The sequence below is a fragment of the Paralichthys olivaceus genome, chromosome 3, assembly GCF_024713975.1.
Source record: "Paralichthys olivaceus isolate ysfri-2021 chromosome 3, ASM2471397v2, whole genome shotgun sequence".
NCBI lineage: Eukaryota > Metazoa > Chordata > Actinopteri > Pleuronectiformes > Paralichthyidae > Paralichthys > Paralichthys olivaceus.
In genome coordinates, this window is record NC_091095.1 from 7,973,040 (window position 1) to 7,986,235 (window position 13,196).

At 36.7% G+C, this 13,196-nt stretch overlaps 3 protein-coding genes across 4 annotated transcripts in view; all 3 read right to left on the bottom strand.

The window, feature by feature from the left end:
• Window positions 1–503: 503 nt before the first annotated feature.
• On the bottom strand, window positions 504–2,913 carry LOC109636620 (GTP cyclohydrolase 1 2-like). The gene is made up of 6 exons (XM_020098408.2): window positions 2,521–2,913; window positions 2,043–2,152; window positions 1,698–1,753; window positions 1,578–1,609; window positions 1,163–1,247; window positions 504–988 (listed from the first exon to the last, which is right to left on the bottom strand). Exons 1-6 carry the CDS (start codon window positions 2,786–2,788, stop codon window positions 859–861), a joined length of 681 nt encoding a protein of 226 aa, XP_019953967.1. The 5' UTR covers window positions 2,789–2,913; the 3' UTR covers window positions 504–858.
• Window positions 2,914–7,742: 4,829 nt separating this feature from the next.
• Window positions 7,743–9,500, bottom strand: LOC109636619 (GTP cyclohydrolase 1 2-like). The gene is made up of 6 exons (XM_020098406.2): window positions 9,134–9,500; window positions 8,785–8,894; window positions 8,603–8,658; window positions 8,483–8,514; window positions 8,312–8,396; window positions 7,743–8,170 (listed from the first exon to the last, which is right to left on the bottom strand). Exons 1-6 carry the CDS (start codon window positions 9,399–9,401, stop codon window positions 8,041–8,043), a joined length of 681 nt encoding a protein of 226 aa, XP_019953965.1. The 5' UTR covers window positions 9,402–9,500; the 3' UTR covers window positions 7,743–8,040.
• A 2,581-nt stretch (window positions 9,501–12,081) lies between these two features.
• The window catches only part of kank3 (KN motif and ankyrin repeat domains 3), a 29,476-nt gene continuing 28,361 nt past the window's right edge, over window positions 12,082–13,196 (bottom strand). For both annotated transcript variants that reach the window (XM_069521769.1, XM_069521770.1), the window contains exon 12: window positions 12,082–12,777. In XM_069521769.1, coding sequence (XP_069377870.1) covers window positions 12,715–12,777 — 63 coding nt within the window. In that variant the 3' untranslated portion in view covers window positions 12,082–12,714. The remainder of the gene's footprint in view (window positions 12,778–13,196) is intronic.

The following is a 13,196-nucleotide window of genomic DNA, read 5'->3' on the forward strand; positions in this document are numbered from 1 at the left end:
AAAATGAAAACAAATTATGACTGATGCATGTATGCTATTTTATAATACTATGCAATCTGCACATTTTGCATCTAATTCAGCTTAAATTCAAATGTCAACAGTCGACAAACCTGAAATAAGATCTTGTTAGAACAATGTTTGCATAAAATGTGATGCAGCGGAAAGAAGAGTCTGATTGAATAATGAATGAATTCAGTTCATATTTAACGTTACCAAGCTCACAATATTCTCAAATCTGGTTTCAATATTCAGTTCCCATATATCATGTGCAATTCAAATCATCATGCTGCTTCAGTAAGTAATCCTTTTTTCCACATTTACAACAGATTATGTCATTGTTGATCTCATAATTACTCTTTTATGCGCAGATGATTTGGTCACACTATCTGACTGCACTGCTGGTCTGCATCAGCTGCTGAGTTGAGTTGCTGACTCAGTTTAGAATGACAAGAACATTTTGAGATGTTCGATTTTATGTAAAGGAGGATAATGAACTCAAACAATTGCTTAAAAAACATTTATTTGAAAATTAGATTAAGATCATATCTTCTGTTGTGTGATTTGTAAGATAACGGTTGCTGTCATTGTACAGTATGGGTATCGGTGTTCTCATTTTAAACCACACAGATGTAAATAAGAATACAATGTTTATTTTCAGTGTACATTTGTATTGGATTTCACATTGCAGTGTAAACTTGTTTATATGTAAACATGATAAATAATTTTAAAAAACCATCAGGTTTAGAAAGGTCACCACCAACACCATGAAGTAATTCACTGAATGTAAATCTGTCTGAAGTTCACACATGAACAGGTTTAAGTGTTAAAATGATTTCCTCTGTTGAACTGTTGTACCCTTCACTTCTTTAATGTCAGGCTAAGAAACTCCGTTCTGGTGGTGGGATCATCATGGAATCTTCCCAGCATGACACTTGTTACAGTATTGGCGTTCATCTTCTGCACACCTCTCATCACCATGCACATGTGACTGTGATGCACAAAAAAAGATTATTAATGACTCCCACAAAATTTGGTATCTTTGAGTTGTAACATAAATCTAAATGATCTCAAAACTCTTTTTTTTAGGGCTAGCATAAAGAAAAAAAAAAGACGCTGTCAACAATTAAGTACAATATGGATGATAAAAGGCCAAAATACTCACACAGCCTCAATCACCACTGCTACTCCAGCGGGCTCCAACGCCTCTGAGATAGCTGAAGCGATCTGTTTAGTCAGACGCTCCTGAACTGTGGAGAAGGATACATATTAAAATGAATTTGGATACATATAAGATTAATATTAATAATATGCAAACAGAAGTACAGCTGCAACAGTTGCTTGATTAAATGACTAGTCAATAGTGAAAAAACAAAAGGTAGTATCTTGATGGTTATTTTAAGCAACTGACCTAAAACATTTTATTTTCAGCCTCACATATATTGAACTTTTCCAGTAAACTGTAAATCTTTGGATTTTTGATTATTGGCTGGGAAAAAATCATGACATCGTAGGTCATCACTTTGGACTCTGAGAATGTGGGATAGATAGAGTAACAGTCCTAGAAAATCAATTGTTACCTTGAAGCCTCCTGCTGTAGATCTCAACAATTCTAGAAGAAAATAATAACAAAGGAAATTAGTGTGTGTGTGTGTGTGCGTGCGTGTGCGTGTGTGTGTGTGTGTGTTGTCATGACCTACCTTGCAAGTTTGCTAAGACCAACCACTTTCTTGTTTGGGAGGTATGCTATGTGAGCCTGAAACATTAAACACATCATAATTTGAATATCAATAACAAGGCATATCATGCATGATTAGGCAGAAGCTGTCCATATTACAAATCTGGTCTGCTTTTATCACCCAATTCACTCTTATTACAGATATATTAGTGTTGGTGTGGATGTAAGCAGATAAGAAATTGCAATGAATTAATCTAAAAGATCAGTTTAGTAAAATGTTTTAATCAAATTTCTTTAATAATTTCTTTAAAAATTAAAATATAAAAATCAAGCATTCGGATTGTGCAAGATTTCACAACAAAATTACCTTGCCAAAGAAGGGCACCAGATGATGTTCACAGAGAGAAAACAGCTCGATGTCCTTGACAATCACCATCTCCTCGTGGTTTTCATCAAAGATTGCATCGTTCAAGATATCTGTGTGAAGATTGAAAATGTGCTTTATATAATATACAGTAGTGGAACAAAGGATGAAATCAAAAGTGACAGAGTAACAGATGATCTGTCTATTTGTTAAGACCTGGCATTTAGCAAACTATAGTAGTCTATGAACCTAAAAATGTTTCACAAGGGGAAACTAAACCAGGACAAAGCCTTTGACATATGGTGGGGTTGAAGGCACAAAATACACTATACTTGTCTGATTATATCACAATGTTATTGTCTTTGAGCTTATTTAAATGTATTGTGAAACCATGAAATGTTTCGACTCATTTTGCAAGAATAAGCATTAGCACATCTCAAAATGTTGTCATCAGTAACATAAATAATAATTTTATATTCACCTTGGGTGGTTTCTTTGTAGCCTTTGGTGAGGAACTGCATGGCTTTGGCTGCACGCAACGGTGTTCGTAGAAGCCCCTCTCGGCCCACGTCTTCTCCAAGCTCACTCAGTATGGTGCTGTAAGATTTCTCAATCAGAGACAGGTTTTTTGAATCCGCAGCTTCCCTGGATTCTTTCTCTTTGCATAAACCATTCTGTTTAGACTCGATGCGCATATTCAGGTACTCGGACACAACTCCGTTCATCTCTGAAGCGTGGTGATACTCCATTCTGACTTGTAGTTCTACCGCAACTCAACGCACTACAGGATACAATGAAACAGGCCCAGTGGTTTGCTGTCGGCTCAGTGGTGTCAGAGAGGATATCGCCTCGGCTTTTAAAGCCTGATGTGGAGCCCTGAGGCCACAGCATCAAAGAAGTATCAAGACACCCATGCAGGGTGTATAGGCTTAAACTTTCCACACGGACAAGGTATTTAATTACCGCTCAAATCAATTGCAAGTCACTTGCATGAAATGCCATGGAGCAGCATTTTACTGATCCTTTGACTTTAAATACCTAGAAGTCCCATGCTCAGTTGTGAGGTCACAGGGGCTTGTCTCGAGTGAGTAGAACAAGCAGCACTCACATGCTAGACTTACCGTGCCTCTGCAGCCTCAATTGGGCATTACAATTAATTTGATTGAGATTAGGGGAAATCTAAAATACAACCCTTGACAGTCTCACTTGGTTGGACTGTTACATTTTCCCATGTGCTTTTCTCAAGGTTTGCAGACTCTCTTTTACCAATAACTCTGTCTTTGTGCATCCTGTGGAAAAGCCCTAACTTTGAAAATATTTTTAGTGTTTATATGGATTAAAGGAGCTAGTTTAAGGTACATTTCATAGTTTACGCACTGACACGTTTTTTTTTTTCAACTGTAAAATGGTTGGCATTCTTGGAAGCCAATGAATGTTTCAAAGAAGGATTACACATTACACATCAACAATTTTATCGTGTAATCAATTATTTACCCATGTTATTTACCCAGAGTTGTCAAGGTCATGAGCTTATGGCTGACTTTGCCTGTGTGATTTTAGGTTTGAATATCAGAGTGTTTGTTTGTATCGTTGACAATATATAAAGATAGACAACATGATGGCTCCTAAATGTTAAGCCAAAGCAAATTGATTGCTCCCTGGTGGGTAGCTGCAATATAGTTCATATTTAGCCGCCTCCTCCATTTTAATGGATGGAACATGTACTCTTTCATTTTCTGTAGTTCCTATCACACTGATGTATGTTTTTGTATTAATTTTTATAGTTAATGGGTTCTATAAAATATGTAAAATGTCATGATTGACAGCTGAGACTGATGTGCATGTGTCGGCAGTACTTTGATACCGCAGCTCAATCTCCAGGTTGCAACTGCACAGAATTTGGCTCCAAATGACATCATTAGTGCAAGATGGCAGCGTTTGTATCAGGAATATTTTATTTCTGGATATTAGGAGAAAGTTGAAATGCTCTACCCATCTTTATATACAGTCTATGGTCTGTCTACAAACTGCCTCAACACTGAATAAGCTGTGACAGAAGATGGATAGATTTTCTGTCAGAATACTTTCCGAGTTAAGGTAAATGCAGAAGAAATGTATAGTTATCTTGGCAGTTGCATTCTTACTTGAGAGGTATGTGCTCAACAAGACAAATTAAAGAAAAGAGTTGGCAGTTAGAACTATGCACAATAACACGTTTTACAGCAAAACATTCAATGTGCAACAATTGAAAATCTCTGACGCAGACCAGCAAATGGACTTGGATTGATTCTCCGCCTGTCATGTACAGCGTTTTACAGAATCCTCTGTCCACATGATATCTTTTGGAGCATATGCTCAGTTCTATATTGTGTCTTTTCTGTGTGTGTGACTAAAAACTAAATTGGAACATTGACTTTGACTCCTGATCTTGGTGCACGCTCTGTGTCTTGAGCATCTCAACACGTGGCTGGCCTTTGTCCTGCTGACTGTCTTGTGCTTTGGAAGAATGCTGTTATCTACCCACATCTTACAATACTTCATCTTGATCCCAGCACATTCGTCAGAGCCCTGAACACATTTATTAATGGTTAATGCACTGAGAGGTTACTTTGGTTTTATGGTTTATATAACTTGATACCATTACGTTTTATTAAAGGTACAGTGTGTAGAATTTTGTGATATCTAGTGATGAAATTGCATGTTGCAGTTGAACACCCCTCACCTCACCCTCTCCTTCCAAACATGAAAAAGAAGCTGTGGTAGCCTTTAATTGTCATAAAAACTCAAAAGGTGTTTAGTTTGTCCAGTCTGGACTACTGTAAAAAACATGGTGGCCTCCGTAGAGAGGGTCCCCTCGATGTAAATATAAAGTATTTAAATATAAAGGGCCTTTTCGAGGGGAGAGAAAACTACAATTCATATAATTTAGATGAAACGAACTAGTGAAAACATCATGAGGATTATTCTACATTAAATTTCTTCCAATAGGTTCCTTTCACCTAAATCTTACACACTGGACCTTTAAGTCTATATTTAAAAATATATTTTTTCAAGATGTCACCTAAAACCATTATTACATTTATAATGGGGATCATTTAAACTCTCAAAAACTGCCACTATAGTAAAGGATTCATCCCTTTTAGGACGTGCTTTACCATTTAAATTGTTTGGATTATCCACATTGTTGCAAAAGCGAAATAAATTGCATAAAATTATTTTATAATCTTAAAATACGCAACTTGATTAATGTTGTATGAATAAATTCTGGGAAAGCACTATTACACTGATAAGCCCGGGTTTATATGAGGCAAAGTTTCAAATTCAGTGCATTTGTTAAGTTTGTTACTATCATATTTTATATATTCTTAATGTCAAAATATATGAATACTGGTAAAACAATGGCTCTATGAACTGTACACAGAATATTTGAGAATGATTAACAATTTACCAATTTAAAAAATATCTGTAAAGTATCATGTAGTGTCATGTAAATTGTAATTAAATATTTAATTAATTATATATTAATTTCACAGGGAAAATAAGCATTATTAAATGTGTTTACATAACCATAAATATATAGATCAAAGCACAAAGTATTTCATCATTTCATATTTGAATTCACAATAAGGACAGTAATTCTGAAAATAATTTACAAATGAAATATTCATCCTTCATAAAATTGTTCATATTAAAGAGGGATTTACAAAAATAATATAAAACAGTCAATAAGTAGAACTTTTGAAGATTCATTGTTTTATTTATAAATGAAAAATTGAAATAAAAGTAAATTTGAGAATTTAATTTGAAAAGAGAAATAAATGACTGAATTAAGAGAATACATTTTAATCGGATATTTAAATAGTTGACTTCCTTTCTTATTTGTATCCCCATTGTGTGGTCTCTGTTGTATTAAACACATTTGCATACAGATGACAAAGACCAAAGTCTGCAGTCTTCTCTCACAGGAATCATTGATCCTCAGGTACCTGAAAGCCCCTTCCGGCTTATTTGGCTCATATGTGTAATGCGGAACCAATGCCATTGATACAGTGGCTACACCAGTGTTAACAGCTGATCAGGAAGCCACTGGGTAGGTACATGACATATCTGACTACTTCCTAAAGGACTGGGCTTTTTGGGATGCAGGACAAGAGCCAAAATAGAGCATTTCAGATGCATCCTTAAAAGAGGTGCTGCAGCAATGTTTGTTATAAGACAAATAATACATATCTTGAACATTACAACATATAAATTAGACTTCTAGATTTAAATGACGAACCTGCAAATGGCCAAAATATGGGCATTTAAAATGAAACAATAAGTTAAACCTGAGAAGTGATTAACAGATTAGAATGCTATCAAATTACATATATATCAATTAACAAGGTGTGACATCCTCTGTCGTTAAGCCTCAACAAGAGTATATTGAGATGCAGTAACTTCAGAGATTGTATGGAGTTTTTTTTTTCAGCTATCAATAAATAATTTTCTATATTGAGAAGGGTAAAACTTTATTTTCTGATATGTTATATATTTATTAACTATTTTAAATGTTCAACCGTCAATACTCACTGAACAGTCAGTTGTTTCATAGAATCATGATTTCTCAGAGACAGGATTGCTGCCTACTATCTTCAGATATGACTCTGTTGTAAGTTTATCTGAAACTAATACTGGCCCCTAGATTCTTAATGATGAAATAAAGTTACAGAGGCAAATCTCTATGCATTTCACCGGCCACGTGCCTTGATGGTGGTGTCATATAAAGGCTAGGCCTGGGCCGATAATCAATACATCAATTAATCGCACGATAAATTAAAATGAACTCAATAATTTTTCCGGCCTCGATACATCGCCATGTGCATGTATCGAGTTTGTTTTCCTCGTCTCTCGCCTCCAAGCAGGCTGGATGACAAGAGGGTTCACTCTGTGCTCGGTCTCAGCACCTTGTTCCATAGCGGAATGAACGGAGTGAGCCCTCTTGTCAGTCATCCAGTCTCTTTGTCTGTGTGGGGGGAGGCGGGGCCGCCATGATGTTTGTAAGCATCACCATTGACCCAGTTCATCCAGCTGACACAAAGTGCAGCTCGAGGTGCGGAGCCTCCGTCCCGACAGCCAACACTCACTGAGGCGTTCGGCCGACAAAGTAAATACAAACGGAACAGCGCAGAAAGTTGTGCGCTCACAGAAAGTGAAGTTCGCTACATCGCTAAAGAAATGCTGCCCTTCAGCGCAGTTGAAAAGTCAGCACTTAGAGAAATGCTGCAGACGTTTGACAGACAGTACGAATTGCCTGCGAGGAAATACATGTCACAAACTGCCTCAATGTTCAGTATTTATTGAAGTGCAGTTTTGTTTGTCAAGCCATTGTATTTATTGTTTGGGTTGTGTATGTGTTTGGTTTGTTTTATTTATTCAGGATATTTAAACGTTCCTGAAATTAGAATTACAATGGTAAAAAACACTGTGAAATAAAAGTTTATTGTATTTGAAAGGGTGTGCATTATTATGATATATTATCATGTTGACAATAATATCGTTTATCGGCAATAATTTGTGGGACAATATATCTCAATATATATATATTGAGATATATATCCAGCAAAATGTGTTATCGTCCCAGGCCTAATAAAGGCCATGTAAACTGCATCTGGGTATTCAGGGAGAAATTATGTTTATCTTAGTCTTAAAGAGAGACACACGCATGTTAAACATTTCTTTTATTGCATTTTCACCATTATAGTTATTGGCTGTAAATATAGGAATGTATCAGAAAATGAAAAGTGTATACATAAAGATAACAATACTCACACTGTATGTGTGGGATATTTGCATTTTTTGCATCTGATATTTCTCATCACTTTCAAAGCTGAAAAAATACAATATCATTTTAAGTAAACCAGCCAATAACACCGGCACTTTACAGACAAAAGTACACATAACACAAAAAACATATGTGTTAAACGCTGTACAATTTCCTGTGTGTTGAGGTAAAAATGTGTTACTTCTTCATTGTAAGGGCTAGAAACTCCTTTCTGGCCGTGGGATCGTCATGGAATCTTCCCAGCATGACGCTCGTAACAGTGCTGGCGTTCATCTTCTGCACACCTCTCATTACCATGCACATGTGACTGTTTATGCAAAGAAACCAAAATAACAGTTGATTTATCTCACACCAGCATCTAAATGTTCTCCATCAATCTTTCACATGTACAATTGACACACTGCGTGAGAAAATTAGGGACCATTATGGAAAAAAGCTGAATACTCACACAGCCTCAATCACCACTGCTACTCCAGCAGGCTCCAAAGCCTCAGAGATGGCTGAAGCGATTTGTTTGGTCAGACGCTCCTGAACTGTGGAGACATTTTTAGAATAAATGAAGCGCAAGAACAAAAAGACAAAGATAATAAATTCAGAAATTAATCTTTAACTGTTTTACCTTGAAGCCTCCTGCTGTAGATCTCAACAATTCTGGAAGAAAATCAAAATAGAGAATTATATACTTGGGTTTGTGTGTGTGTGCTTGCCTTTGCATGTGTTTGTGTTTTGTGTAACCTACCTTGCAAGTTTGCTGAGACCGACAACTTTCTTGTTTGGGAGGTATGCTATGTGAGCCTGCAACATTACAATGCAGTCTGTCAGGGTATCAGTTTACAAAATCTGATGCAGAATATTCCAATCGGCTCGTATCATTATAAAAAGTGTTTTTAGAAATGTTTAATGGCTGTGTTTTTAAATTACCCTGCCGAAGAAGGGCACCAGATGATGTTCACAGAGAGAAAACAGCTCGATGTCCTTGACAATCACCATCTCCTCATGGTTTTCATCAAAGATTGCATCGTTCAAGATATCTGTGTGAAGATGAAATGTTACTTTGACATTCTGTAATCACACTGGAGCAAATTAGAAGAGAGAGAACGACTGACAATGTGTCCATTATTTAAAAGCTAGCATTAAGCGTAGAGAATGATTTTTATGAGACCAGGACAATGCAACTTCAACATATTTCTATTTCAACAGTCATTATGCGACAATTGTTTTTGCCATATTAAAATGACTTTAGCATTTCATCAGTAAAATCCATCCTCACCTTGGGTGGTTTCTTTGTAGCCTTTGGTGAGGAACTGCATGGCTTTGGCTGCACGCAGCGGTGTTCGTAGAAGTCCCTCTCTGCCCACGTCTTCTCCAAGCTCACTCAGTATGGTGCTGTAAGATTTCTCAATCAGAGACAGCTTTTTTGAATCTGCAGCTTCCCTGGATTCTTTCTCTTTGCATGAACCATTCTGTTTAGACTCAATGCACATGTTCAGGTAGTCGGACACGACTCCGTTCATCTCTGAAGCGTGGTGATACTCCATCCTGACTTGTAGTATTTTCAATAACGCAAGACACTGCAGAATAAAATGTAACAGGCCCAGTGGTTTGCTGTCGGCTGAGTGGTGTCAGAGAGGATGTTGCCTCTGTTTTTAAAGCCTGATGTGAAGCCCGAGGCTTGTGCATCACAGGAGCATCAAGACCATGCAGGAGTAATCAATTTCAAAGCCTGTTGCATCAAAATCCGTGAAGCAGCATTTGACTGATCCTGTGATAGTCAAAAGTGATTTTAAATACCTAGTATTTTCATGCTGTGAGTTGAAGAAGCTTACTCGGATCTTTTTGAGCATTTCCACATTATGTTGGACAATTATCCTTCATAATATTTATGAAGCCACAACAGAAGTTGTTGTTTTACAAAGTACCCTCTCATATTTCTGAGAAGATCACTGATGACGTGATTGCTATATCCTGAAGTAATCAGTAATTTGTGTGTGTAGTTACTTGCATTGTGGTCATTATTACATTATATGCAACAAGTCTGTTTCTATCTCACAGTCCTAAGACATACAGATTGAGGTTAGTTGGAGACTCTAAATTGGGTTTAAATAGTATTGTAGTATAATAGTATTTTGGCCTTGTGATTTGCTGATGACCTGACCAGGATGTATTCCGCCTCTTACCCAATGTCAGCTGGGATTGACTGACGATTATTATTAAAGAGTGAGCCGTTTTATATAATTGATGTCTGTGCTATTAAATAAAAAACATTTTATTAGGAAAAACATTCACAAATCAAACATTAGACCAGAGTATGATTCAGATACTATTACACACGCTTGTGTCACCTTATACATTTTTAAAACATCCCGCAGATTTCGTAACAGAAACCATACAAGATTTATCAAATCTGTGTCTTAACCTGTGATTTTATGTTCAACTGTAAAATGGATTTTAGATAATACCCAGCCCTAATATTAGCTCAATGTAATGTCAGATGTTTTGGCAGTAAGCATCATTCTCTCTAATTTTCTTTTCAGTGTAACTTTGAAAGTAGACGATTCAAAATCTTAAGCCCAGAAAGCTGAGTAGGAACAAATGTAGTCCATCAGCATACATAATAATTCACTCCATTATAGCTTTGTGATATCATTTAGAACACTTAATGTTCTATTGACTTTAAAACATTGTTATTTTGTTGTGTGATAAATGAAGTTTGGCTCATAATCTATTCAGTGCCCTCCATTTTATTCCTAGAATTACAATTCTTACTCTATTCCCATTCTTATTATTTCCTCTATTCTAGGTCAAGACCAGATAAGTAAACATTTGGCAGTTTTGACTTGACTGATATAGACCATCATGAGGTACTGTGGAGTCTTTTATTTACAAAAAATTTAACAAAAGGTGGCCTGGCATATATTGTATTTTGGAATGAATGCGTGAAATCCTCTGTGAACTCCAATTAGTGTCTTGCAATTATAGGTATTTGAAGTGAAATCACAGGATCAGTCAAATGCTGCTCTGTGGTGTTTGATGTAATAGAATCAATTATTATCAATTTCTGCTGCATGACAAGACCCCTGTGTCTTGGCCCAAGGGCTCCACACATCGGCATCATGGCTTGGTGCAGTCAGTGTTACAGAGTTTTTGATAGAATCTTGTTGACTGTGTGAGGCTTGATTAACTTCTGTCCCTTTGTTTGCCTCAGTAAAAGAAAAAAGGTTTGTAGTGCCTTTGAGCTTATGTAAATCATCTAATAAGTCTTGTGGACGACATAAGGTCAAAGACGTTGTGTCTTGGTGTCTTGGTTGCTATTCATAACCCTAAAACCCTGTATTTACTTTGACAAAATTAAAATAAAGATTTTAGAAACACATGTTGAAACTACTTTAAACAAAACCATGTTATTGCCATAACAGATAATTTCTTGACTGAAACAGCAAGTAAGCAGAAATTATAATAGTTATATCTGAAAACACTTTTTTTGAAATAATCAACAGATCAATCTATTCAGCACATGATCAAACCTCACCCAGCTGACTGTCTTGTGCTTTACAAGAATACTGGTATCTACTACTTTGTCTGATCTCAATTTATCATAAAGAAACCAGCACATCAGTTAGAACAATAACCACGTTTACTAATGATCAATACACTAAATGGTTTATTATTTTGATTATTCTACAGCAGTGGTGGGAAATCTTATCTCCCTCTCTCTCTATTTTATAACAACCTTTGTGGGCCACACTAAGTTACTGAACACATTAATCACATTAACCTTGTGATAGCTGGAAGTGGAACTGCTTCTCCTTGGCAAGGCGTCTGTTGTTTGATGATAGTGATGATAATACTCACAGCTGGTTATAGCTAAATCTACTTACTCAGACTTGCACAATGTTCAGGAGGGTTTTTTTTGTCCATTTGTCCAATAGAACTGCTTCAGGTCAACCATATTCTCACAATGTCTGGTGGAAAAGGCTCATTTTGTTTATTTCAATTCTGTCCTAGCTTTACATTTTTTAATTGTCCTGCTCCATCACCCAGTTTAGACTGAGCTGTATCTGGTGGACAGCCTCCCTGTTATTGTCCACTGAGATACCTTGATAAACTTGTACTTCATCGTTGGAATGCTGTGCCCATTGTACACAATTCTGGAACTCAGTGAATCCACCTTCACATAGTTTAAAGAAGTGTTTGTAATTCAGAAAAACACAAATCAGCTTTTATGTAAATACGTATGTTTATTTGATATATACTGTATTTATATGAACATGGACAGTTAGTGCAGACTATGAAGGTGAACAGGTTCACTTGTCAGTCATCCACGGCAGGGCAGAAAGTGTAGACAAGAGGATAACACACACCAGCTGTGTTGTGTCATTTGATGTCCATAACACACACCATATATGCTGTAAAGTATAAAATTAGTTATGTTAAAGAAACCAATTCAGGAAGTTACTTCATACATACACACTTGGCTTCACTATTAGATAATGTCGTATTGTGATGCGTATTGTGTCCGAGTGTGGGCTTGCATGGAAAATGTTGCTGTTTTTTGTTGCCCTCAACAGTTAAACATTTGTGAAGTGCAAATAATAAATGTAAGGCCTCAGCTCCTGTCACAGCAAAAACAAGCGCTGGAGACGTCATTTAGACATGCTAGGAGCTCATATTAGTCAAGTATATAATATAACCATTCAAAACGTTTATGGAAAAATAATTTTCTCATATTAACAATAATTATAAATGCAGGGCATATGGCAAAATATAAATACATATATATTTAAGTAATTTCCAGTGGAGCTTTTCTCAGCTCATATCCAGTTTCCACCTCAGCCCGAGGCTATGATCAGTTCAGTATGCAGGCCAGGGCTTTTGAGGAGTGGTGGGGCTCCGTTGTTGAGCCTTTGGACTCCCCTGAAAGACACAATGTGAGGGACAGGGTGGATTTTATTATTATTCAGCAAGTGAATTCACACTATCATAACATCTATCTTTACAGAGCTCATAATGTTCAGGCTTTGGTCACATTATTGGAAACATACCAGGGTTTTCAAGTTAAAATCAAAAGCAATAGTTGGGAATCTGGCTCTGCCAGGTGCTTGGTGTCACCTGAAGGGGGCAGCAGTGCACCTTCCGTCAATGCTGCCCACACCCAAACTAACGCTGTGAGAGCTGCCAAGGAACTGACCCCAGCCACTTTTCATACAAGAGACTTTGCTCACTGTACAGTTATGTTGTGAATATGAGCTGCACCGACTAAAGGTGACCACCCCTTAGTATGTTTTCTTTACATGTTTCCTTTTGTGTCGTGTGTCGATTTTCATCAACTCAAT

Coding starts and splice junctions, on each gene's coding strand:
- LOC109636620 (XM_020098408.2), bottom strand. CDS start 2,788: ATGGAGTATCACCACGCTTCAGAGATGAACGGAGTTGTGTCCGAGTAC. Junction 1,754..2,042: donor TGGTGCCCTTCTTTGGCAAG/GTAATTTTGTTG, acceptor TTAATGTTTCAG/GCTCACATAGCATACCTCCC. Junction 1,248..1,577: donor CTACAGCAGGAGGCTTCAAG/GTAACAATTGAT, acceptor CCTTCTCCACAG/TTCAGGAGCGTCTGACTAAA.
- LOC109636619 (XM_020098406.2), bottom strand. CDS start 9,401: ATGGAGTATCACCACGCTTCAGAGATGAACGGAGTCGTGTCCGACTAC. Junction 8,895..9,133: donor CTACAAAGAAACCACCCAAG/GTGAGGATGGAT, acceptor ATCTTCACACAG/ATATCTTGAACGATGCAATC. Junction 8,515..8,602: donor GGTCTCAGCAAACTTGCAAG/GTAGGTTACACA, acceptor ATTTTCTTCCAG/AATTGTTGAGATCTACAGCA.